The following is a 23,638-nucleotide window of genomic DNA, read 5'->3' on the forward strand; positions in this document are numbered from 1 at the left end:
CTACCAGTATGGTTCTGAGTGCAACTCAAGGTTTGGTGATCACCTTTAAAACCTTCGTGGCTTGGGGTCAGGTTACTTAGGGGACAGTCTCTCCAAAGTGATAGTTACCCATCTTGTTAGATCTGGCTACAGAAGCATGCTCCCAGTAGGACTTCCGGTTTGAGCTTCTTCAGCGATAGACCGAAACCTCGTCTCTGCGAGGCTTCAATCTGTGTGCGCCACTGGAACGCCCCGAGCCGGCTGGTTTCGGGGCTAAGCCACCCTGTAGAGGTGGTGAAGAGGGGGGAGACTGCCAGCAGGGTTGAGGAGAGCCGCATCTCTCCCCCCCAGCTGGCCATTACTCCCTTTCCCGAAGGCGGTTGTAGCGGTGGTCAGAAATGGCCACCACAAAGAAGAACTCGACCGGAAAAGAATGTGCAGGAGGAAGGTAAGAAGAGAAAGTTTTGGTTGACCGGGTCAAACAGCAAAAGCAACAAATAAGGTACCCTGGAATTGAAACTGTTAAAGGAACAATAACATTGTTCCCTAAGAAGATTTTTAAGCTGCGAAGGAGAGAGAAAAGGGAAAAGATTTGGTTTTCTCCTTTTCCTATACTGACAGCTAAGAGACTTAAGGAAGAAATTGGAAAAAAATCCACTTTGACATCAATAGGCATTTAATGCTGAAAATAAAAAGTCAAAGGGATAATAAAGATTTCTGGATAATTAAAAGCTTTTGAAAACAGGAAAGGAGAGAGGAAGAATAAAAGGGCAGGATCTGGAAGGGAGGAGACTGCCTGGAATTAAAAAAGAACTTACAGCAAAATCTCAACAAGACTTCCAAAAGATACATTCTAACTGAAATATCGCAACAAAAACCCCAGGAAGAGAAAGTGGAAAAAGAAATAAGAAGAAATAACTTGGGACTATTTGGATTACTTGATGATTTCTGGATTCTTGGTTATTGTTTTGAATGACTAAAATCAATCGGGTGGTTGTTTAAAACTGTTTAAAATGGCTCCACTTTTAGAAGAACTGAAAATGGAACTTGAAAAGTACAAAGAAGATGCACAAGAAGGGAGAGGTTATTTTGGCTTCGTATTTCAGTTTTTAGAAATGGAGATTTGGAATTATGAGAAACAACAAGAAATGCCTGCAGAACAAGAAGATTGTGACAAAGAAGAAGCCACCTTTAATGAACAAGTAATCTTAGATTGGGGGGGAAAAGGAAAGGGGGAAAGAGAATGGAAAGTTTAAGATTGGGAAACAACTCCAAAAAAAAAAAAAATAGAGTGAAAAATAAGTATAAAATCAGAAAGCAACAGAAGAGGGAAATGCAGAAGAGAGAATTAGAACTAGAGAGACAAGGGGGTAAAAAGGAGAGGGAGAAGATGAGACAGAAGAAAGAAAGGAAAAGAAGTTATAAAGGACAGAAGCAAAATATAGAGAAACAGGGTCTATTTAGAGATAATGGGTGAAAACTTAATGGAAAAAGGGATTCTGCAAAGGTACATAAGATAGTATGGTTATATTAGAAGCAGAAATAATTTTAGAAAATATGAAACAATGTATGATTAAAATGTCTGATAAAATAGCTATTGTAATTCAGTGGAATGCTTGTCAATAAATAAATGTAACAAAAGGTATATTTAATGATTTATAAAACATATGTGAAGAGAAATAAGGGAAAAATTAATTATGGAGATTAAGGAAGTATGATATTTAATTGAAAAGAAGTGTTAAAGATGTTAAGATTTTAATGATTATTAATGATAGGACTGAACTGGAATGGAATGAGGGTTTATAATTACATATATTTACAATCTTTTTTTTAAAAAGAATATAGTGTGTATTATAAGAATGTACCAAGCAGAATTCGATTGGAAGTTATGTATTATGTATTATATTGAAGGTCATAAACTTAAGGCATATACTGAAGTTTAAATAAGAGTTGAATGGATGTAATTAAAAGATATAAAGGTGTCATACTCCAATTAGTAACTACAGGAGAAAACTTGTTTAATGAGAAAAGATAATATGAAATTGAAACAGAACAGACAAAAGTATAAATATAATGATTTGAATTGAGATGAGATAATCAAAATAAAATTGAGAAAATTAAAAGAGGGGAAAAACTATATAGAAAATGTAGAATAGTATAAGGTATGGAATAGAACACAAAAAGGAGCATGAAATTGAGTTTTGTGTCTGTATGAAGAAGTTCAACCCGGGACCATGTTATTTTCAAAAAAGATGTTTTACTTGTACTTTGTATGTGTGAAAACCCAAATAAAACTTTATTAAAAAAAGAAGAAGAAGCATGCTCCCAGTAGAGAACTCCATCTAGTGGGAGGCAGGAGAAGAGCCCCTTTTCCTTTTCTGCATTGTGTTGGCCCTCTCTAATATTATGCTCCTGACCCTGCTGGCATTTTCCAAGGTATTAAAAATCTGGCTTCGCCATTTAGCTGGGGCCTGGCAGTGGAAGGGGGGGGAAAGCATTTTTGTGGCTGATTTGAATGTGGGATAATGAATGTCCTTGGCAGCTATTCTATTTTACTGATGTTGTTTTATCCTGTGTTTATTTTGTTTAATTGCTAGCTGTCAAATAGCTGGGTCATGTATGTGAAATGTGCCGGCAAATAAATCAAATCAAATCAATTACAGGCATACATATATACAGGTAGTCCTCGACTTACGACCACTATTGAGCCCAAAATTTCTGTTGCTAAGCAAGACAGTTGTGAAGTGAGTTTTGCTCCATTTTGCGAACTTTCTTGCCCAAGTTTACTGCACTTGTTAAGTTAGTGACATGGTTATTAAATAAATGTGGCTTCCCCATTGCCTTTGTTTGTCAAAGGTGATCACATGACCCCAGGACAATGTAATTGTCACAAACACATGCCAATTATCAAGCATCTAAATTTTGATCATGCGACCATGGGTATCCTGCAACAGTTTTAAGTATGAAAAATCATAAATCACTTTTTTTTAGTTCTGTGGTAACTTTGAATGTTCACTAAATGAATGGTTCTTAACTCGAGGACTACCTGTACACACACACACACACACACCTCTACATGCAAATAAAATGATTTTTGTTCTTAATCTCTGGTCAGTCTAGTGAGAGCCAAAAGCCTTGGAAAATTTCTACTGACAAACTTGCTTAGCTCTTCCTAGTGTCCTTCTCTTCTCTATTGTCTGTAAAATGCTTCCTGCCGTTACTACTTGCTCTCTATCATGACACAAGGCTTTTTTTTCTTTTTTGGGGGGGTAGATTTAAGCAGCAGGAAACTTACTGGAAAGCTATATACTCTCCCTCTGAATCTCTCCAATCTCAGTTTACAACTGTACCTGCAGAACAGAATTTGCAAGATGAATTAATTTCGGAAAGAACAAAGAAGGCAAACAGCCTTATGCCCAAGCAAGGCAATACATAACTAAGCCTTGATTTAGCTCTGTGTGGATCAGCTTCTGTGAGAATAAACAATGCCTCAGGCTCATGTTCACCACTATTCTCTTCCAACAGGGTTAGAAGAAAGGCTTAACCAAGATTTAGTTTCAATTTTTATTATTCCAGGCTCATTGTTAGGAATGAATCATAAGGATGGTTGAAAGCTAAGTATAATTGGTAAAAATAAATAAATTACAAATCCTTGTTCGTATAACTAACTCGTTGAATAAAAGTGTCTTAAAGTAGGGATTTCCAACCCCCAGCTATGGACCAGTACTGGTCCGTGGCCTGTTAGGAACTAGGCCGCACAGCTGGAGGTAAGCAGTGGGTGAGTGCAAGTGAACAAAACCAAAACCATCCCAACTCCCCAGTGGTAGGATTCAGATTTTTTTACTACTGGTTCTGTGGACGTGGCTTGGTGGAAGAGGCAGGGGAAGGATACTGTAAAATCTCCAGTCAGAGGTGGTATTTGCCAGTTCTCCGAACTATTCAAAATTTCCACTACCAGTTGTCCAGAACTGGTGAGAACCTGCTGAATATCACCTCTGGTCCCAACCAAAAAGATTGGGGACCGCTGTCTTAAAGTATAAAATTATCAATACTTAGATGTAAGTAAGAATAATTGTGAAGGATAGAAACAATAATCAATGCTTGTATAATTTCTGCATAATCAAATAAAAAATGGACAAAGACTGATTGTTGGTTGGGTGAACCATTGTTTCATCATAGTTTACATTAGTCAAAATGTATTCCCTGACTTCAATTGATCAGTTGTGAGCATTTTTCTCATTTCTCTTGCATAGATCATGGATCAAAATACTACTGCAAGGAGCTGCCCTATAATAATGTATTTTCCGGACTATAGAGCGCATCGGAATATAAGCCGCACCCACTAAATTTTAAAAGAAAAAAAATATTTTTACATATATTAGCTGCACCAGACTATAAGCGGCAGATATATACTTTGTGAAATGAGATATTTACACAGAAAGAGAAGAATGCTCTTTGCATGTGGCCAGACGTCTCCAACATCTCACCATTGATTCATTAACGCCAAGCTTACGTGCAGCAGCTCTATTTCCTTCCTGGATAGACAGATCCATTGCTTTCAAGTTAAAAGCTGCATCATATGCTTTTTTTCGTGTACTTTCCATGACGAGGGTATGAAAAATATTTTGCGTTCGTGTGTGTCGTGCTGCTTGCGTTGAGCGTGCTAAAAACTACCGGTAGCGTCTTCTTCTTTGCCTTGACCTCTTGCGTCTGTCACGTTTTTGCACCCCCCTGATGGCAGTTAGCGAAGAAAAATCTATAGATAAGCCGCATTGTTGTACAAGCCGCAGGATTCAAAGCGTGGGAAAAAAGTAGCAGCTTATAGTCCAGAAAATACAATAGTATTTCTCAATCTTGGCAACTTTAAGATGTGTGGACTTCAGCACAGCTAGCTGAGGAATTCTGGGAGCTGAAGTCCAAACATTTTATAGTAGCCAAGGCTGATAAACACTGCTCTATAATAAGATTGCAAAACAGACAAGGGCCTCTTAAATATTTCAGAAACTTTCTATTTTGTGGTACATTATTAACTACTTAATATTGCTATAAAGATGTATTTAAAAACACCAAGTCTCTGAAACCTAATTTTTCTATCTTGGGCAATTTTCCAATAACTATTTCCAGAATATATTTCAACGAAAATTTGCATGTATAAAGCATAGGAAATACTTGAAAGCTCTATGTTGTGGTGAAACTCCAATTTTGATTCCTACTGATTTAACAATTTTGGGGACTGTGATAATATTTTATAATAAATGCTTCATTCCCATGAAAGTCCTTAACTCAACTGAGCCATCTGCTGGTGTTTGTACATTGCAGTTGGATACAAGGCACACTACAATATTTCTTCACATACTTTCACCCACATTGGCACACATATAGTAATATGAATCTGCACTGCCACAACTTGAAGAACATTCAAACTTTGCACATGTTACTCATCTCCTCTGGCATGGTATTTAGTTTTTGGATAACTCTTTATTCTTCTTACTCTAACTCCCATCTCTGGAATGTTGCTTTTGCTACAATACAAGAAAATGCCTCAATATTATTTCAGAATAATAAGACTTAATTAGAACCATTAGGTTTTGGAACCAGCAACATAATGCAATATATTTCAGATTTTCTATGATGCATCCATATTAAGAGCATTATTTTTTGTAGATTTCCTGCTGTTGGAGAATGGCAAACTGTTTAAAAAAAACCATTAGCCTAACATACATGATAAAATTATTCCATTGTTAGACAAAAAGGTTGCTTCTAATCATTGAATTTGCTGAAGATATACAACCAGTTATGATTTTGTTGAAAATAAATTATATTATTAATCAACTTTGAGTTTATTTCTACTTGCTAATGTAATTGATATTTGGGACAGGCTGTGCAAAAATTCTGATCATGAATTTCATCAGAACTTGGAAAGAGACACTTTGTAATTAATGATTCACTGTTTTTCTTACTACTATCACCACATATATTTCCACATGGTTTCTCAATGTCCTGAATACAGTCAACTGACATAATCTTAAACTACTTTTTTCAAGGTATGATAATCTGTGGAAAACCAATTTTTCTGGTACCTGCTTGATTTCTGCTTGACTATCAGGATTGTTATTTGAGATAGAAGGCTAATTTCTTGTGACAATTGAATGCTCATTTCTACAAGTAATTGCTGTTGCTGGAGAAATATAAGCTCATTTATGAATTGGAAAAAAATGGAGTTTCTCATCAGCCTCTTGTTTCCCAACAAGACTGAAATACTTAAAGTTTCTTTGCTGCTCTTTTATTTCTGGGAAGATCCAATTCAGTTAAAAGTTTAATAAACTAATACATACTTCCTCTTTGCATGTTTAATGAACTAACAGATACTTCCTCATGCATTCAAGAATATTTATAACAATTCTGGTATAAAATATCTTTCACACATCAAAATATATCTCCATTGCTCCGACAAGGCAGATCAAAACATTCCCAAAATTATTTGGAGCAACTGGTCCTGCTGAAATGGTCTGTCTGATTTCTTTTATTAGCATAATTTACTAAAAATTGAGCACCTTAGTTTCTGGAATTAGAAAGGGAATCTGGAATTCCTTCATTTAAAGGACTTACAAAGGAAGTTTATTCTCCCTCCCCCCAATACATGGTTTTCTTTGTAGCCTGTTCCACATCTTTTCTGACTCTAGGTAACCTTATGATGTACAGAAGTGATTCTTAAAATTCTTCAGCCAATATAGCCATTGACTGTCATTCTGGGAAAACCATCTTCTGAGAAGATTCCCAGTTTGGGGGAAATCTCCCATAGCCTTGCCCCTCAGTACGCAAAATGAGAGTAAGAAAGCTTAAACATTAGAAGTGTTCTTTCCTTATCTGGTGGTAGGGCTATTTCATGAGTTGAGTTCCATTTGTAACATTTTTGTAACCGGCTCTTCTCGTCTTTGGAAAAGAAGCTTTTTTGTTACAGTTAAGATTCCTCACAATTTGTTTTCTATCAACTTGACAAACTGCTTAATCTTAAAACTATGATGAATTAATGAAACTGTCTTGTTAGGATTAGTTGTAATTTAGGGTTGGAACAGAACACTCAACTGCAGTAAATCAAAAGAGAAATCTAAACTACTTAATAGCTCTGCTGAAAAAGGACACATGTGTTCAAGTCCTATTCTCATTATAGTATTGTAAAGCAAGATATGATATCTGAATGCAGTAAATGCACTCCTAGATGGCTATGTATGAATGCTTGTGAGTGTCTCCACAATTGTTAGTTTCATTCTATTATTTCAATATTCAATGCCCTAAAATAATTTTGTCAATAGCATGTTTACATCAAATATCACTTCTTTACTTTTGAAATTTACTTTTGAAATTTTGCTTCTAAGACTGTATAAATAAATTATATAAATAGCATTAATGTACCATACATCATATTAATTCCCAGCCAGTCTAAAATTCAGATACAATTATAACCAACACATCAAATTAAAACTTAGAGAAACAACAAAAATAAAAACCCCAAGACCTTGGAATGTAATTTATTTATGTTACAACAATCATTCCAATTCTTGACTTTCAGAGTTATTGTACACAAAATCTGGTGAAAATTAAAACTGCAGTGATTGAAGGCCACTTCACTTTCTTTGGTAAATCTGGTTTGGATATGATGACACAAAATGCTATTCCCATGTTATATTGAACTGCTCTTCCAAAATGGCCGCTCTTAATGTGAGAAAAACAAACATAAAAAATATTATTTGTTCTAAAATTCAACATTTTTACCAAAATCTTTCGGTTACAATGAGCAAACTTACAAATTCAGAAATAAATGGGCTGAATAATAAATAAATAAATAAATTTTAAACAATACTTACTGAAAATTATGATTTGGACTGTGTGTTGGACCTGGGAATAAATAAACAATAATTAAACAAGCTGCTACTACTACTACTACTACTACTACTACTACTACTACTACTACTACTAACTACTTGAACATAACTATGGAGGCTTTTGACAAAAGTATAGAATTAGTTTGCCATCTTTAGTAATATTTTTCAACTTTCCAATTTACACTAACCAATAAGACTGCTGTATTTTTATTTATTTCAATAAGAAAATTCAGTTTGAATGTGATCTTTGTAATATAATGTGATCTTTGTAATATAATGACTGCAGAGAATTGCGGATCAAACCTTACAATTTATAAAAGCACCTTGAAATGTATGTAATGAGCAAGAATGTCTAGACTCTAGAGTTACTATAATGAAGACTACTCTACATTTTGCCATAAAAATGTTTGGACGGCTATTCCATCATCTCCCAACCAGCATGATCCAATATCTATCAAACTATTGGCAAAATATTTTTAAACTATTGTCAGCTAAAGGATTGGTTACATTTTAGACACACTCTTACTGTGAAAATTATTCCTAGACATGTAGAACTAGAAAGGTATCAGTTATATAAAATAAATAAATAAAAAATCTCTAGCAGAATAGAGCCCTTTCTCCAATCTTTTTCTGCAAGCACATCAAATCTTCGAAGAATTCTCTAAAGCACAGAAGACAGTAGGACAACCCATTTAAAAGACAAAGAAGGGAACTAATTAACGGCAGATTTCCTGCATGCTGCTTTGTCCAGAAAGAGGCACAATTCTCTAGTTAAGGAAACCTATCTGTGGGCTTTCCCAGAAGAAATAAATTGCTATAATCCAACTCTGTTCTGATAGAGAGCAGCTCATCAGCAGTCATCTGATTGACAAACTCAAAATGAGGTATTTTTAATTATTTTAGATGTAAAGAATTAAACCCAGCACTTTTTGGATGCAGAGATTAAGCCCATCACTAAGTTCAACAAAACCGCATTGTGGCTAAATATGATCCATGGGACTTTTGTACAAGTGGATTACTTAAGTTTTTTTCAAGTTATGCAATTTTTACATCACATGATCAAAGTAGTATGTTCTAGATGGGAACTGGGACTTATTGGTCTGAGCAGAAAAAGATAACAATTTCAAACAATTCTATTAAATATGAAGTAATGAAAGACCATTGGCCTGTATCTTTCACAAGGATATTTTCACAATCATCTTTCACATTTCTGCAGTTCTCTAAACTTCACATTTGCTGACCATTCCATCTGTTATCTACTTTCTTTTATTACTAATTTATGGTATCAAATTCAACACAGACATAATTAGAAGAAAGCCCCAGGCAAGGACTTTATTGATTTTCTTTCATGCCACAAGTTATAAAGTGTAAGGAAATAAGGAAAAACAATTTTTTTCATATTGTGAGTGGCACGCAGAGCCATCTCTCTGGGCACGCCAGCCATCGCCCATTGCTCTTCTGGGTTCTGGTACAGGCATGCGCACCAGCCAGCTGGTCTTCACATGTGCGGGAGGGCCAGAAACTGGAAGAGCAGCTCCCTGCCAGGCATGCGCATGCCGGCCAGCTGGTCTTCGCACACACATGCATGTTAGAAACCGGAAGACCAGGTGGCCGCTGGTGCCACATGTGCACGCTGGGAAGCTAAGCTTCAGGTTTCTGGTGCTCCCGCGTGCGCATGCTGGGGAGCTGTTCTTCTGGTTTCCGGCATGCATACATGTGTGTGTGCTCCAGTTTTGTTCGCACCACTGCTATAAAGCAACAAAGCTTGTTATAAAACCTCCCATTTTAAAATAAAGTTACTCACCTAGTCTTACAAAAAGAACTCCTGTTGCAGTTATTGTCTTCATCCCATTTGTGGCTACACACTGATAATAACCAGTATCAGTTGTGTCAAGATCTTGGATTCGTAATCGGGAGCCATAGTCTGTTTTTCTTATAAAGATCCTTCTTGGTTCTTGAACTACTGGGGCATCATTTTTTAACCATTTAACATTGGGCGATGGATTTCCTGCTACTTTGCAGTGTAGAATTGCTGTCTGTCCCTGGACAATGGTGATATTGTTTACTGGTTCCAAAAAGGTCAAAAAGTAGCCTAAAAGAAATTAAATAGAAAGCAGAAGCGTTAAAAATTGAGCTGAGATAAGCAGATAACTATTTATGTGACTGCACTTAGTCTATTTTACCATTAGCCAAGCATAAATTGTACCATCTACAGTTACAAACTGCGTACAGTAAGGATTATTTCAGCATCTTTTTCAACAGGAAAAATCATGCAAAAAATATTGTGTCTGTTCAGGAAATGAATTAAAGAGAGATATTAGTACTGAAATAAAACATGAGCCTGTGATTCAATATTCCTGTTCCCACAAGGGGCAAAGGCTTTCTGCATAAGACAAAAATGAATCCTCCAGCACAGCTGATAGTAAGGTATCAAATCACAATAATATAAAAACCCTATGAAATGTATAACTTGTAAGACGATTAAAGCAGAAAAAAATGAGGTTAACCCACTCTTTAAAAACTCTTTAAAAAACTCTTTAAAAAAATGAGGTTAACCCACTTCTATTCTTTGTGAGAATTTATTATGTTCAGTTATAATTTTACATCAATAATCCTTTGCCTGAAAACCAACATAACCTGAAGGGAGAATCCCATTATTTTTTATTCTTCTATTTGCCATTTCCAATAATATTTACCTATCAGAATAAAATATATAAGACCTTGACAGGGAAAATTAACATTTAGTCAACATTTCAATGTATGTAAAAATGCCCTGGTTTCCATTTTTACACCTATCTATTACACCTATATAGGCAGAGGTAGGTTTGGGGAGATATTTTCCTACCTGATGTAACTTCCTTAAAAAGTTTGGTTTATATTCTACTTTGGAGTTAATACCCAATTTTGACTAAAGTCATAAGAGTGATAAAAGAACGTTATAAAAGACTAAAAACCTGTGCCCTGCTGGATCATCATTTCAGAGATACTTCCTTACTGAAAATAGAATTTTAAAAAATCGATAGGAGTGGGAGTGACCTCTATCATTCTGTTGGCTTCCCCTTCAGGATTGCTTGTGGGAAGCTGACAGGGAGCATTAGACATTTTTCCCCTCCCTTCCTCCCTCCCGGTCTCACTGTTTCTTCCAGTAAATCAACAATTTCATGTTGAATTTTAACACTGTGGAGTGTACCCCAAATATTAATTTGGTAAATAAATAAATCTATTTTTAATCAAGTTTATTTATTCAAACCATTCTATTACATGTAAAAAATATATCAATTGACAAGAAGCAATGCTTCAACCAGTGAACGTATAAACTTGATTCTAGTCAAAAAGATGAAAAGTGAAACAATTTGATCATATATATTCATGAAATTAATTAAAAAGAGCTGTTAGATATTGCTACATATATAGTATATCTGCACTACAAACAGCAAAACTAAACACATATTGTATGGGGAAAACCCTCTTAGCCCCAGGAAGGAAATTATTCTGATTTTGCTCTGGTCTTTCTTTAGTAGCTGTTGATCCATACTGAATCAGATTAATTATAATCATCAAATTAATGTCATATATAACTCATCCCAAAGAAATTGGGTTAACTTGAAGTTTATTCACTTTTGAAAAACCAAAAAGAGACACAACATTGAATTACATTTATAACCTCAATGATACTTCTGAAATAAACTTATGGTAGGTAAAGACCTCCTTTGGACAGTTTGCTTGGTGTTGTGGCTAAGCCCCAGGTTAGAAATTGGGAGACTATGAGTTTTAGGTATAAAGCCTGCTGACTGATCTTGGGCCTGACACTTTCTCTCAGCCCTTGGAAAAGACAAGGGCAAAACACTTCTGGAAATCTTAGTCTGTCCTGTAAGTATTTACTAAACCCAGTACTGCTTAGCTTTCTTCTGGATTAGTTAAGATCACTACAATTAGTTTCAATTATGCTTTTTTACAAAATGTATGTAAACAAATAGACATATTAGAATATACTAAAAGCTTTCAGATCTAAGTGCAAGTTTGTATTGACAATTTAATCAGATAAAACTTGTAGTGTATCATATTATCTTAAAAACAACCTCTTAAATAGTTGAGGAATATATTTAGTTAAATTTTTCCAGCATTTTGAATTATCTCAGGTATAACAAATAAATCAAGGCAACTTAATAATTAGCCATTAAGTTGGCCATGCTATTAAAGAATTTATTATTTTGTATGATTGTAATACAAAATATGTAAGAATTTCTGCAAAAAAAATTCAGAATATGAATTAACAGACATAAGATAATTTTATTGTTTAAATATATACAGAGGAAGAATAGATTGATGTTACATTTAATACCTGAATCGAAATAACACAAAATATTATTAAAGAGAACTTGTATTTCTGTGGAAAATTAACTTTTGGTCAGAAGTGACCATCATATAGTTATGTTATATCAGCTCTCAGTTTGTCTATGAACTTTGATCGGCTGAAATCCAAAAAGTTATTCTAGAAGCATTCCAAAGCTTAGATATTCTTTACTCATTATTTCTTTAAGGGAGGACAATCTCTATCTCCATTTCCATACCTAAATGTAGTTTGAAATCCTTTGAGCTTTCTCATGTTGCATGAGCAAGGGATGCCTTTTGTTGGGGTATATAGAATTAGTTAGGCAGTTCTTGGAAAAAAGGTTAAGTTTAATTCAATATTTGAATTGGCTTCATAAATCCTTTGACCAACAATATTCTTCTTCTTTACTAGTATAATACATATCTGATTACTCTTCAATATACTGGTATATATAATGAATAATTAATTTTTCTGGCTATACTTAGTCTTTTTTTCTTTCTCTACAGCAGAATAATGATTATATGTCAGTCTACTGCATGTACCCGAGTTAATTTCAGGCTATATTAATTTGAAAAGCTGCCTCTAGATGAGAGACCCTAGCTTGCACAAATGATCAGGGTTTTGGTTATACTTGTGGCATATTGATCAAGTTGCCAAAACTGAGCCATTATGAATAGGTTGGAAACTTAACACAGATATCTTAAGGAATTATGTTTTGATATATTTATTTTTTGTTATTTCCTTTCCTGTTTTTTTATTTCATGCTTTTCTTATTCTACTATTTATATATTATTGCTTGCCCTGAAAGGAAGTAATCTGTCAAATATAATCCCAACAGTGGATGAAACAAAAGAAGTTTCGTATGTTTTGAGTTGTGTAAAAGTCAGTTTTATACCTTCAGATGAAAAAGAAGACCAGGCAGAATCTACTGACATAATTGTTCATCCCATGCTAACGTGTGATTTAAAAGATGAATTGTATAGTGCAGGTTTCCCGATTCTGGTGTTTTCAAAATGAGTCAGGGCTTTGATTCCCAAAACTTCACCCAGAATTCTAGAAATTACAATTCTGACATAGTTGCAGGAGAAGGGGCACGAAGTTGAATGGTGCAGTACTTGCTGAAATGCCAAACTTTCTCACACTGTTTTGATACTACTTATATTAAATACTGAAGAAAAGGGTGCGTCCCAATTACACAATGCCCATTAATTTTAAGCAAGTCTAAACAACTTGTAGCTTTCCATGCCAAATACAATATATCACCCAATTATGGTAGCCTCTAAGAGAGATAACTTGCTCATAACTTTTGTGGAATTGCAAAAAATTATGACCATAATAGCATCACCCAAATGATTGCCTTTACATGCTTCGCAACCAGGTCCCAACAGGCACTGTCAGTGGTGAAGTTGGCAGTAAAACTGGAAGTCGTGGCCATGTTATGTCTCACTTAACAACTGTCGGTAATTCACTTAATAACCACAGTCTGAGTGATAAGTCCAATGCAGCCATATGGTGTTTTGCCTAACAACTGTGCCGCTTAGTGATGGAGTTGCCAAACCCAATTGAGTCATTAAACAAGAACTACTATATAATTGCACATTTTCATCTTTTCCTTCATAATTATACCATCACCTTCACTTCTCTGCATGTATTAGTCAATTCTGCTAGGCAAGATCAAACCACCTTCACTTATATCTATTACATCATTCCCCTTTCTATCTAGGCAGGTATGCCAATGTATATATTCCCACTCAGACACAATGATTCCTCCATGACAACCACACAAAAAACTTAATTTCACAGTCTGCTGCATTCCCTTTCAGTTTCCTTCTTCTTTTTTTGTTGTTCTTGTTACAAATTTGACATATTGCTCTTGTATTTATAGTTTGTTTACCTATTTAATGAGGTACCTAAGAGAAAGCAGACTATAAAACTCACAAAGGAGTATAAATTACAGCAGGTGCCCAAATATGAATCTAATCTAACTCTCGGATTCAACACATGGAATGCATTGAAGTAACAGTTATGCATTGGAAACAAACAAACAAACAATATTTTGTTGGACAACAAAATATTGCATTCCAGAATAAGAGATCTTCATCAGAATTTCTAAATAAATATTGAGCTACATGAATAATAAGAGATCTTTCCTAGAATTTCTAAATAAATATTGAGCTGTATGAATAATAACCTCAAGTTATGTACTTCAAAATTTTAGATACATTATACGTTACTCTAAAGTGTTCAGATTCTTGGCAGGTTGATTTTAAACTGGGTGAGTGCATATTATGTTGTGGGAGGGCAAGTTGGCTGGCATATAGCCAAGCATAATTTCCATAGAACAACATTCCAAATTGTAGTGTGTGCTCAAAATAGCTTATAAAGAGAAGGGCTAAGTTGAGTTCTGATACACTGGCTAGAACAATGTCAATACATGCCAGAGATAGTGTAGGAACACAAAGTTCAAACATTTCAAATTCCAGATAATGGAAAATGAGTATGTAGATACTACTGTAGATGTTCTAGGATCATAACATAAATTCAAGGCTCTACTTTGGAGTTATTTTATTTCTTCATGTAAAATAACCCAAACACTACAACTTTAAGTATGACTCACTGCCAAAAACATAAATATTCCCAGGGATTTTAATAGTGACTGATTTGTACAAAGATTGTTAACATATAAAATATTTCTTGATTAGTGACATGGGAAAATTCCAGTCCGATATTTACACTGGAGTAACTGATCTGGATGATCAGTTTAGGCAACTGGATGACTGAACAGAGTAAGAGATACTTTTCTTGAAAGACACAACAAAGTGTAAGTGTTTTTTAACTGAGGTTGCTATTGTTCTTGAGATAGCCATGATAAATTATTCGTTAATTGCCAATAACTGCGAGGAAGAGCAGCAAACTCTGATGGTCTTTTATTAAGAAAGATTCTACTTGCTGTTTGTGGGGCCTCGAATACTAGACTGAATGACACAAACTTAAGTTAGAAACATCTTTAAAACTAAAAAGTATACTTCATAACAATGTTCAACCAAGCTATAACTAATGTTCTTCAGAGCTAACATTATCCTAATCAATGAGTTATCTTGGATGCCAAAAACCCATGTTCCCACAGTTTCCAGAATTTGCTTCTTTTGTTGCTGACAACCCCCCACCCCAATCCCCCAAAAATCAACTCTTAAAGTCCCCTGATATAGACAAGGTGGGGAGGGGGGTATCTTGGTTTACTTTCTACAACAGAAGTAACTGCTCCTCCCTTTTCATAAAAAAGATGGAAAAGGTGGAAAATACATAAGGAAAACTATTGCTTTAATTCTTCCCAAACGAAGATAGCGCTTTAATTAACTATATTTTGGACAATGAGGTCGCTGGGAAAGAAATCCCATTTAGGACATGGCCTAGGATGGAACTTGAGTATTCATATTCAATGCTCAAAATAAATACCTTGAAAGCTCCTGTTGAAATAAAGAAAGATAGCTTTATTTGAAATAAAGAAACAATAGCTTTATTTGATATGCCATTCTTTTTTTTAATACAAAGCAATTTTCAGTTACCTCTATACGCATTGTTAATTGGTTCTGGGAGGTGGAATAAGTACCAAAAACATTGAGTGCCAAACAATTTTCCCCGTAAGGAATAATGTAATGAATCACAAGGCAGCTGACAACAACAACTTTTAACTTGTGCATTGAGTACCAAACAAGTGATGAGCATTGGGACAAAATTTTCATATCAAAATGTGTTGAATACCAAATTTGATGAGATTCAAAGCAGTTGAGTACTAAGGTATCACTTTATAATAAATTGGTTGTGGCATAAAGTTTGGATTGACTCTTAGCAGCCATAAAAATAGAATTTCTCAAGGTATATTATTGTTATAGATCATATAAATATACTAGCTTGATACCCTTGTGTCATGCCACTGGTGGAGACTGACTCTGAGGAAGAGGAGGAACAGCCAACAGGGAGTGGGAATGTGGCTCCAGAAGTGGTGGAGGAGGCTGGGAAGGGCAGAGGCCGGCTAGCAGTCAGGGGAGGATCCAGGCCCTTCCTCTATCCATCATAGGTCACGCAGGGAGGAGAGGATCAGGGAAAAGCAAGGTCTACTCAAGAGGAGATTACCATGTTCCTCCTCGTGGCTTGCAGATGGGAGCTATGTATATAAGTTTGCAACTGCGCAGTTAGAATTGCTGAAGTCAATTAGTGTTCACCTTGAAAGAGGATTATCTTTGCTGGCGTTCTTCCCATGGACTTTTCTCGGTTATTTTCCTGGAGTTTATAATTAGTTATCTCTGCTTGCTTCAGAACTCTCATCAATGTGGTTTGTTTTGGTTTTCTTTTTGCCTCATTATTTACTTTTGTGACTTTAAACTGAGCCTAATAAAACAGTGAAATTAAGTTGAAGGCTTTACCGGACTTTAATATATGTTTTGGGTTTGGGGTTAATTTGAGAGACTACGGGTCATCACACCTTGCTTCACTATGGAATTATGTGATCGGGCTTAGTTTTTGGAGAGGAAAATATGGAGGGGGGGAATCTGCCTCTGCCTACCAGCATCCATTGTTATTCATCTGGCTAGCGTCCTGTCAGTGTGAGAGAGAGTTGAGGGCTGTTTGGAAACTGAAACAATATTTGCTCTGTGAGCAAGGAACCTGGGCGTGGCTTAGCTCAACTGTTCTGTACTAAAGCTGCTTGGTGCTCTGAAACTGAAACTGAAACTCCTCTCCTCTGCTTGTGTTTTGCATTTGGAACAGATTTCTTTTCAGGTGGGGAGTGGGAGTAGAACTCCTTATCATCAGAGCATGTTAATAATAACATACGAAATACTAATGCTCTGATGGTCATTTCGAAAAATCCTTTCTTAGTGAGCACCTAGAAGCCAAGAGCAACATACGTGCCAAATTTCAAGTTTGTAGGCTTTATGGTTCTGGAGATTTTGTGATGATGTGTGAGTGGTACTTTGCTTTTATATAGATAAATAAGTAATAATTATAGTAAATAATAAAAATAAAACATTCAGATCTTATACTTTAACAACATTGTTATAAAAAATGAGATTCTCTTCTAATACCTTTGTGTGTTGGAACGGGTCTAATATGTCCATCCATTTGGCCTAAGGTATCATCAGGATCGGGGAGCTGTACTTCACCTGTATAAAACAATGAAAACAATATAAGGTACGTAAAATGAAACTGAGTTCTGATCGACAATTGGGTTTTCTGGAAAATTTTGAATCCTGTGCTAATTATTACAAATTAAGTTATGTTATCAAAATCCAATCATCTGCACAAGCATTTGGGCATAATTTTATCAAAAAATACATAGACTATTTTATGAGGTTTGGACAGTACATTTAAAGTAACAAAAAGCTTTTGTGGGGAAAAAATGCTTTTAGTGGAATACTGAGGCCAATACTTGGCAAAAGGCAATACAATAATATGCAACCGCAATGTACTTTTATAAATACAATTTTAGACCAATTATAATTTAAACATCAAAAACAGTGAAACTAAAACTTGCTGAAGTGGAAAATGCTGAATGCTGATAACTTTTCCAACCCAGGTATATGATGTTCAGTTTATCTTCTTTTCTAAAAACCACTTTTCTCCGAGCATAATTCCCATTTACAGTCTATGGGATATTCTCAATCCTCCAAGTCATGGTTGTCCCAAAGATGCTTTTTCCGGAGACAAGTTATATAAATGTAATAAAAATGGTTAACATTGATTAAAATGTTTCAAAAAGAGGATATGATTAGAAAATTAGAGCTCATTAGTTCCATCAGTTGTAATTCATTAATTCCATCAACTGTTGTGTGCTCTCTGCTGTACAAGCCCCAATGGACATTAACACACACACACACACACACATCTATTTAGATCTTGAAAAGATCTGGCAGTATATTCACAGAGATGGTGGGGGAGAAACATTTTTGATTCACTGCTTCTAAAACATTTTTATAAAATAATTTTGGATCAGAACTTCCTTCCATATGTCATCATCAAGATCTCAAAATGTCATTTGGCTTTTACTTTTTACATTAAAAAGATTCCAAAAGCATATTATTGATGAAACCAAATCAGGGTGTGTTGAGGTAATTTTGTGTTAGGAGAATGAGCGCATACAGGGAGACGTATTGAAAGTAGTGTTTGAATAATACACACACAGCACACAGATACACTGTACAGTAAATGTAGGTTTTTACTTCCAGAAAGCAAAGTTCAAACACAGTCCAAAGTCATTCACAGGTAAGATCAGTCAGTTTTTAGTCCAGGGATAATCCAATAACAAAGTCCAGTGTCAAAAACAGTTCAGTAACAGACTTACATCAAATCCAAGAATATCAGTCAATTAGGAAGAATGGAGGAACAGCAATACTCTCCAACAGAAGGAAAAAGAGACTCACTGAGACTTCTTCTGAGACCAAGACTAAACAACCCAGGTTTCTGGCTCCATCTTATGGCCGTTTGAGAAACCACACCCAATTACACTTTTAGCATTCCCTTAAAGATACAGTATTAAAATGTTTATCCTGGTTTATATATTTTCAACCCAAATAGCTGTTAGGTGACTTATATTCCTAACAGGGTGTGAAGAAAATATGTACATATTAATTGAGGTTTGATAATACTTTTAGCTTATCTTTAAAAGAAAAATGGAAAAGGTTGAGTTTCCATTCCCAAGTGAGTACTAAATTATGCCAAAAATTAAGTGCAGTTTAGATTGAGATTATGTAAGAAACTGGCCAATGGTCTTGAGTTGTGCCGATATTTTTAAGGTATGATATGAAACTGAAGACGTTTACTACCCCAAAACTTTAAATCATCCGGCTGGATCAAAATACTTAAATGTAACTTTCAGTTAGTAAATTAAAATAAATAGGGCCATAAATGGCTTTGTTGATAGAGAGAGAAAAAATACAACCTTTAGCTGGTATTTTAGCTTGCCATCTAAAACAATTTCTTGATTTAGATGGCAAGAAAAGCCCTAAAGATAAATAAACAATAGAGGAATACACAAAAGAGCCAAACTTTTGTGTGTGAGTGTTTCTCTCCATCTCATCCCACAGCTCTTTCAAATCAAAACAAAAAGAGACAAAAATGTATAGATATTTATTTAAAAATTGTTTAATAATATCTTGTCCAATTCTTGAGTCAAATATATTTATTTCTGGTAAAAAGTAGCTGCGTGCATACTGAATGTGACTTATCAGTAGATAATTGTAAGCCATAAATATAAACATAAAAACTATATATAAGTAAAATATTCATAACAACATTTATGAATAAACAATGTTAAATAACTTTGCATTGTGTAAATTATAGATCCAATAAAATTATATTTTTCAAAGTTTTTCCATGTAAATTTACTTTTGATTCAATGAATCAGTCGGTAGTTTTTATCAGAAATCAAGGCTTATCTATGCAAAATCAACAATAAGTAGCCTTATTTAAGAAAATTTCCTTTTATATAAGCAGTGCACGATGTAAAAGTTCTTAACAGGTAAAGGGAGCAGTGCTCATCATTACAAAGCTGAAGAGCCATTACAAAGCTGAAGGGCCAGCACTGTCCAAAGACGTTTTCATGGTCCCTATTTTTCTACTTGCATTTTTACATACTTTCGAACTGCTAGATGGCAGAAGCTGGGATTAGTAATCGGAGCTCACTCCATTATATGTGCTAAGGATTCGAACTGCCGAACTGCCAACCTTTCTGATCGACAAGCTGATCATCTTAGCCACTGAGCCACCGCGTCCCTTATAAAAGTTCTTCAAAGTAAAGTTTAAATCTGATTGATGTAGCTGTTCTATTGCCTTATATTCTGAGTGACCAGTATTCATTTCATAAGGTTTAATAAGAGTTTTTCTCTGCCACTTTGTTGTCATCTAGTGGTTATTAGGATTCCAGCAACTTAGTTGGAATAGTAACCCTATTCCAACTATAATTTAAATGTGTCATTTCATTTACGACACCTATTTTAATTGCTACATAATACAAAGCACAAGAAAAAAATATGTACAACTCCAGATATTATATACTGATGCCAATATTTTGCTAAGAACCAACATAACAAGAAATAAAAATTGGCAACATAACCATGGAATTGTGTCAAAATGTTGCCTGCAAAAGTGTTTTTACTCATAAAAGCAACAACTAGATCCCAAAACAATTTGAATATTTGTATTACCCTATTAAAAGGAGGAAAGAATATATAAATTATCTCTTTACTAGAAAGGGAAACTAAAAGCACAGTAGACTTTCCTGACTGAATGCCTTTTAGTTGTGTCCATTTCAACTTCCAGAACTCCCCAAAAAGCATACCCCTGCAGAGAATATGGAAGCTGGAGGACACAGCTGTCAATTTTGACATAGATTTATAAAATTCAAAAGTGTACACTCCAAAATATTAAAATTCATCTCAAATTAAAGATTAAAACATGTAATTATTTTTATCAGAACATACTAACTTTGGGACATTGCAAAATCATTCCTTAATGAAGTATAATTCTCATTACATCTTCAGCAATGCAGTGATTTACTTATTGCTCTTTCAAACAAACAAATTAGAATACAACCAGATGCGAAGAACTTCTTAGTACTTGTAATATAAAATTACCTTATTAGTAACTGAAATTTAGCCTTAAATAATACAAATGACACAAACTGTCTAGCATACGTTAGAATAATGCTAGACACTTAAAAACTATATAAAGTGACTTAAATGCTAGCCTGCAAAAATTGAACTGAAAGAACTGAACACAGGGTTCAATTGCACAAATGCTACTATGGAATTTGGTATCCAGAAGTCAATAAATCTCTTTGAAAATCGGTACCAAAAAAAGATTCCTCAAACCAAAAGGGTCGATACATTAACCCATCAAAGTATCCCAAACACAATTGACTGATAATTTCTTTTTCAGACTTTTATCTGAAAGATAGCACTGTGGGATAAGATCATTCTCTCCCTTCATTGGCTGATTTATACAATGGTCATAAAGTCTATACATAGACAGGTATGCAAAGTGAACTCTTGACCTAGGCAACTGAAAAGAGTGTATAGCTAAATTCTACAGGGCTGTAACACTTTTAGTACTACACTCTTTATTGCTGCAGTTATATGTTACTTGTTTGAATGGATCTTTTCACATGACCATCAGCTAAAGTGGCTATGTAGCATGCTTCTCTCTACTTTGTTATATGGAAACAAGAGTTGAGTATATCACGCAAAAGCACATTGAATGCAGTGGAGTAAATAAATGTTTAGAAATAGAACAAAAAGAAACTATGGCAGGAATGAAAATGCTGAATAAAAGCAAATTGAATAAATGTCAGTGATCAATACAACAGTCGATAGTTTGAACATGCAAAGGAAATGAATGTAAACCAGATTTCAAAACAAATATTGAAGGAAGGAGGAACAAAGCAAGAGCAAGACTGAGAAATATATTATTCTATGGGATAAATAACATTATCAAAAGAGAAAGGGGAGAAATTTAAAGAACTAAAGACAATGTAGGAAATGGTGTGTAGATGTGGAAGAAGAAAAGATTATTTACAAGAATAGAAAGGTTTCGGAAAGAAACCTGTAGATTAATTTTAGCTATGTTTATCTTATCCCATGTCTTTGATTCATTTCTCTTATTCATTTGCATTCCTTTTCTGTCCTTTACGTCAGCAGCCCCCAACCTTTCTGGCATCAGGGACCAGTTTTGGAAGAAAAATTGCCTTTTACAGGTGGGGGAAGAGGAGGGGAATAGTTTTACACGCATCCTACATCCTGTGCATGTGCAGATGAAGCTTCACTTACCCACTGCTTGTGCAATCTGATTTCTAATAGGCCATCGACTGGTAGTAGTGCGCAGCCCAGGGGTTGGGGACCCTGGCTTTGCATAATGTTAATCTTGAAAGTAACAGTGCTATGGGTATGTATGTCTGAAAAATCAGACTGGTTGGAAGCAGAACTGATACAGATCTGAGAAGCAAAGTAACTTATGCAGGAATTTTGAATTTGGGAAATGGAAATTTATAGCAAACGGACAAGTTGTTCATATGTCAGGTTTTTGAGGGTATAACTGGCTATTAGAATTACAAAAAATAGCCCTGACTGCCTGTTGAGAGAAGAGAACGTGACATACAAAGATTTTAAAGTGACCTGTAAATTGCACAATTCCGGGCTATGTGGAAGTCTTCAAAAGGAAAGTTTGTATGCTATCTCTAAACTGCTGGAAGAATATTTTCATTATTTATTTATTTATTTTATTTGTCAAAAGCTTACAATATAACATAAACAAGAATAAACATAAGTTTAAATACAAGAAATAGGAACTAATAATTGGGGACAATAGGACAGGGACGGTAGGCACGATTGTGCGATTATGCAGACCCCTTAATACGGGATCTAATAAATATTAAAAGAATATCTAGGGCTACCCTGTAATTAATAAGATGTTATATCTGCTAAAAATGTAAGAAGGATTTTAGATATACTTTATGAGACTCAATGTGTACAACACTGAGTGTCATGATGAAAATTACAATACAAACCAAGCCACAACTGCAGCTATTAAACCCTGATATTCAAAATGCCGAACCAATGACTTTCTCTGGAAGGCGTGGCACAGCTTTTCCCATTCTACTCACCGTGTGTGTGCCTCCACAGAAGATACTTCCCGAGACTGCTAGAAAACTGAAGTCTCAAGAGATGGGAACCGGAGTGGTTTGCAGAGCCCAAATATTCTCTTCTAATCAGGTCCTGATGAAATAAACTGAATAAATTGGGCTGTTCTTAGAGTTTTGATTCCCTTTGGAAAAGTGTTTGGATTTGGAGGAAGATGTTTAACACCTTCAACAACAGCAACTTGATTTCTCCAAAACAGTCTTTCCTAACTGGAAAATAGCAGATGACTCAATTATTTCTTACTGCCCTACGGATTACCCAAAAAAAGTTTTCTTTTTTTCTTTTTAATTATTTATATAATAATTTATTACTTAATAAATAATGGGGAAAGGGGATTTTATTATTTTTCCACAGAACATATCTCAGTACTTTAAACTGAAATGGTTATCTGCTAAGTGGTATAACATTCTGAATCATTTCCAATACAAGATTCTTATAGTTTTAAGCCCTTATTTACTTTGCAAGTATTAAATAGACTGTCTAGATAACAATTATACACATCTATTTGTAGACTCCACATCTGTTGTTAAACTTTTGTTTAGGAAAAAGTAAAAAATGGAAGCTAATGAATGAGGATCGGCATTAAACTACATAGTGTAACACACACTTTCTTGGCCAACAGATGGTAAATATCAATAAAGCATTATACCAAATAAAAATACTTCCTGAAGATGAGGAGACATTCCCAAAACTGTTTCACAGCTCGAGCCGTAAATATCACTGCCTAAATACACTCAAGAAGAGTACTGAAC

The 23,638-nt window shown here is 34.9% G+C and overlaps 1 protein-coding gene across 1 annotated transcript in view; it reads right to left on the reverse strand.

Annotated features, from left to right (window-relative positions):
- The window catches only part of ROR2 (ROR family WNT receptor 2), a 119,341-nt gene that overhangs the window by 25,648 nt on the left and 70,055 nt on the right, over window positions 1–23,638 (reverse strand). The window contains exons 2-4 of the mRNA XM_026674009.2: window positions 17,280–17,357; window positions 9,667–9,954; window positions 7,845–7,875 (exon numbers count right to left, since the gene is read on the reverse strand). Coding sequence (XP_026529794.2) covers window positions 7,845–7,875; window positions 9,667–9,954; window positions 17,280–17,357 — 397 coding nt within the window. The remainder of the gene's footprint in view (window positions 1–7,844; window positions 7,876–9,666; window positions 9,955–17,279; window positions 17,358–23,638) is intronic.

Source organism: Notechis scutatus, chromosome 2, assembly GCF_049901735.1.
Source record: "Notechis scutatus isolate UNSWTSFEM ecotype Mainland chromosome 2, rNotScu1.2, whole genome shotgun sequence".
NCBI classification, from domain to species: domain Eukaryota; kingdom Metazoa; phylum Chordata; class Lepidosauria; order Squamata; family Elapidae; genus Notechis; species Notechis scutatus.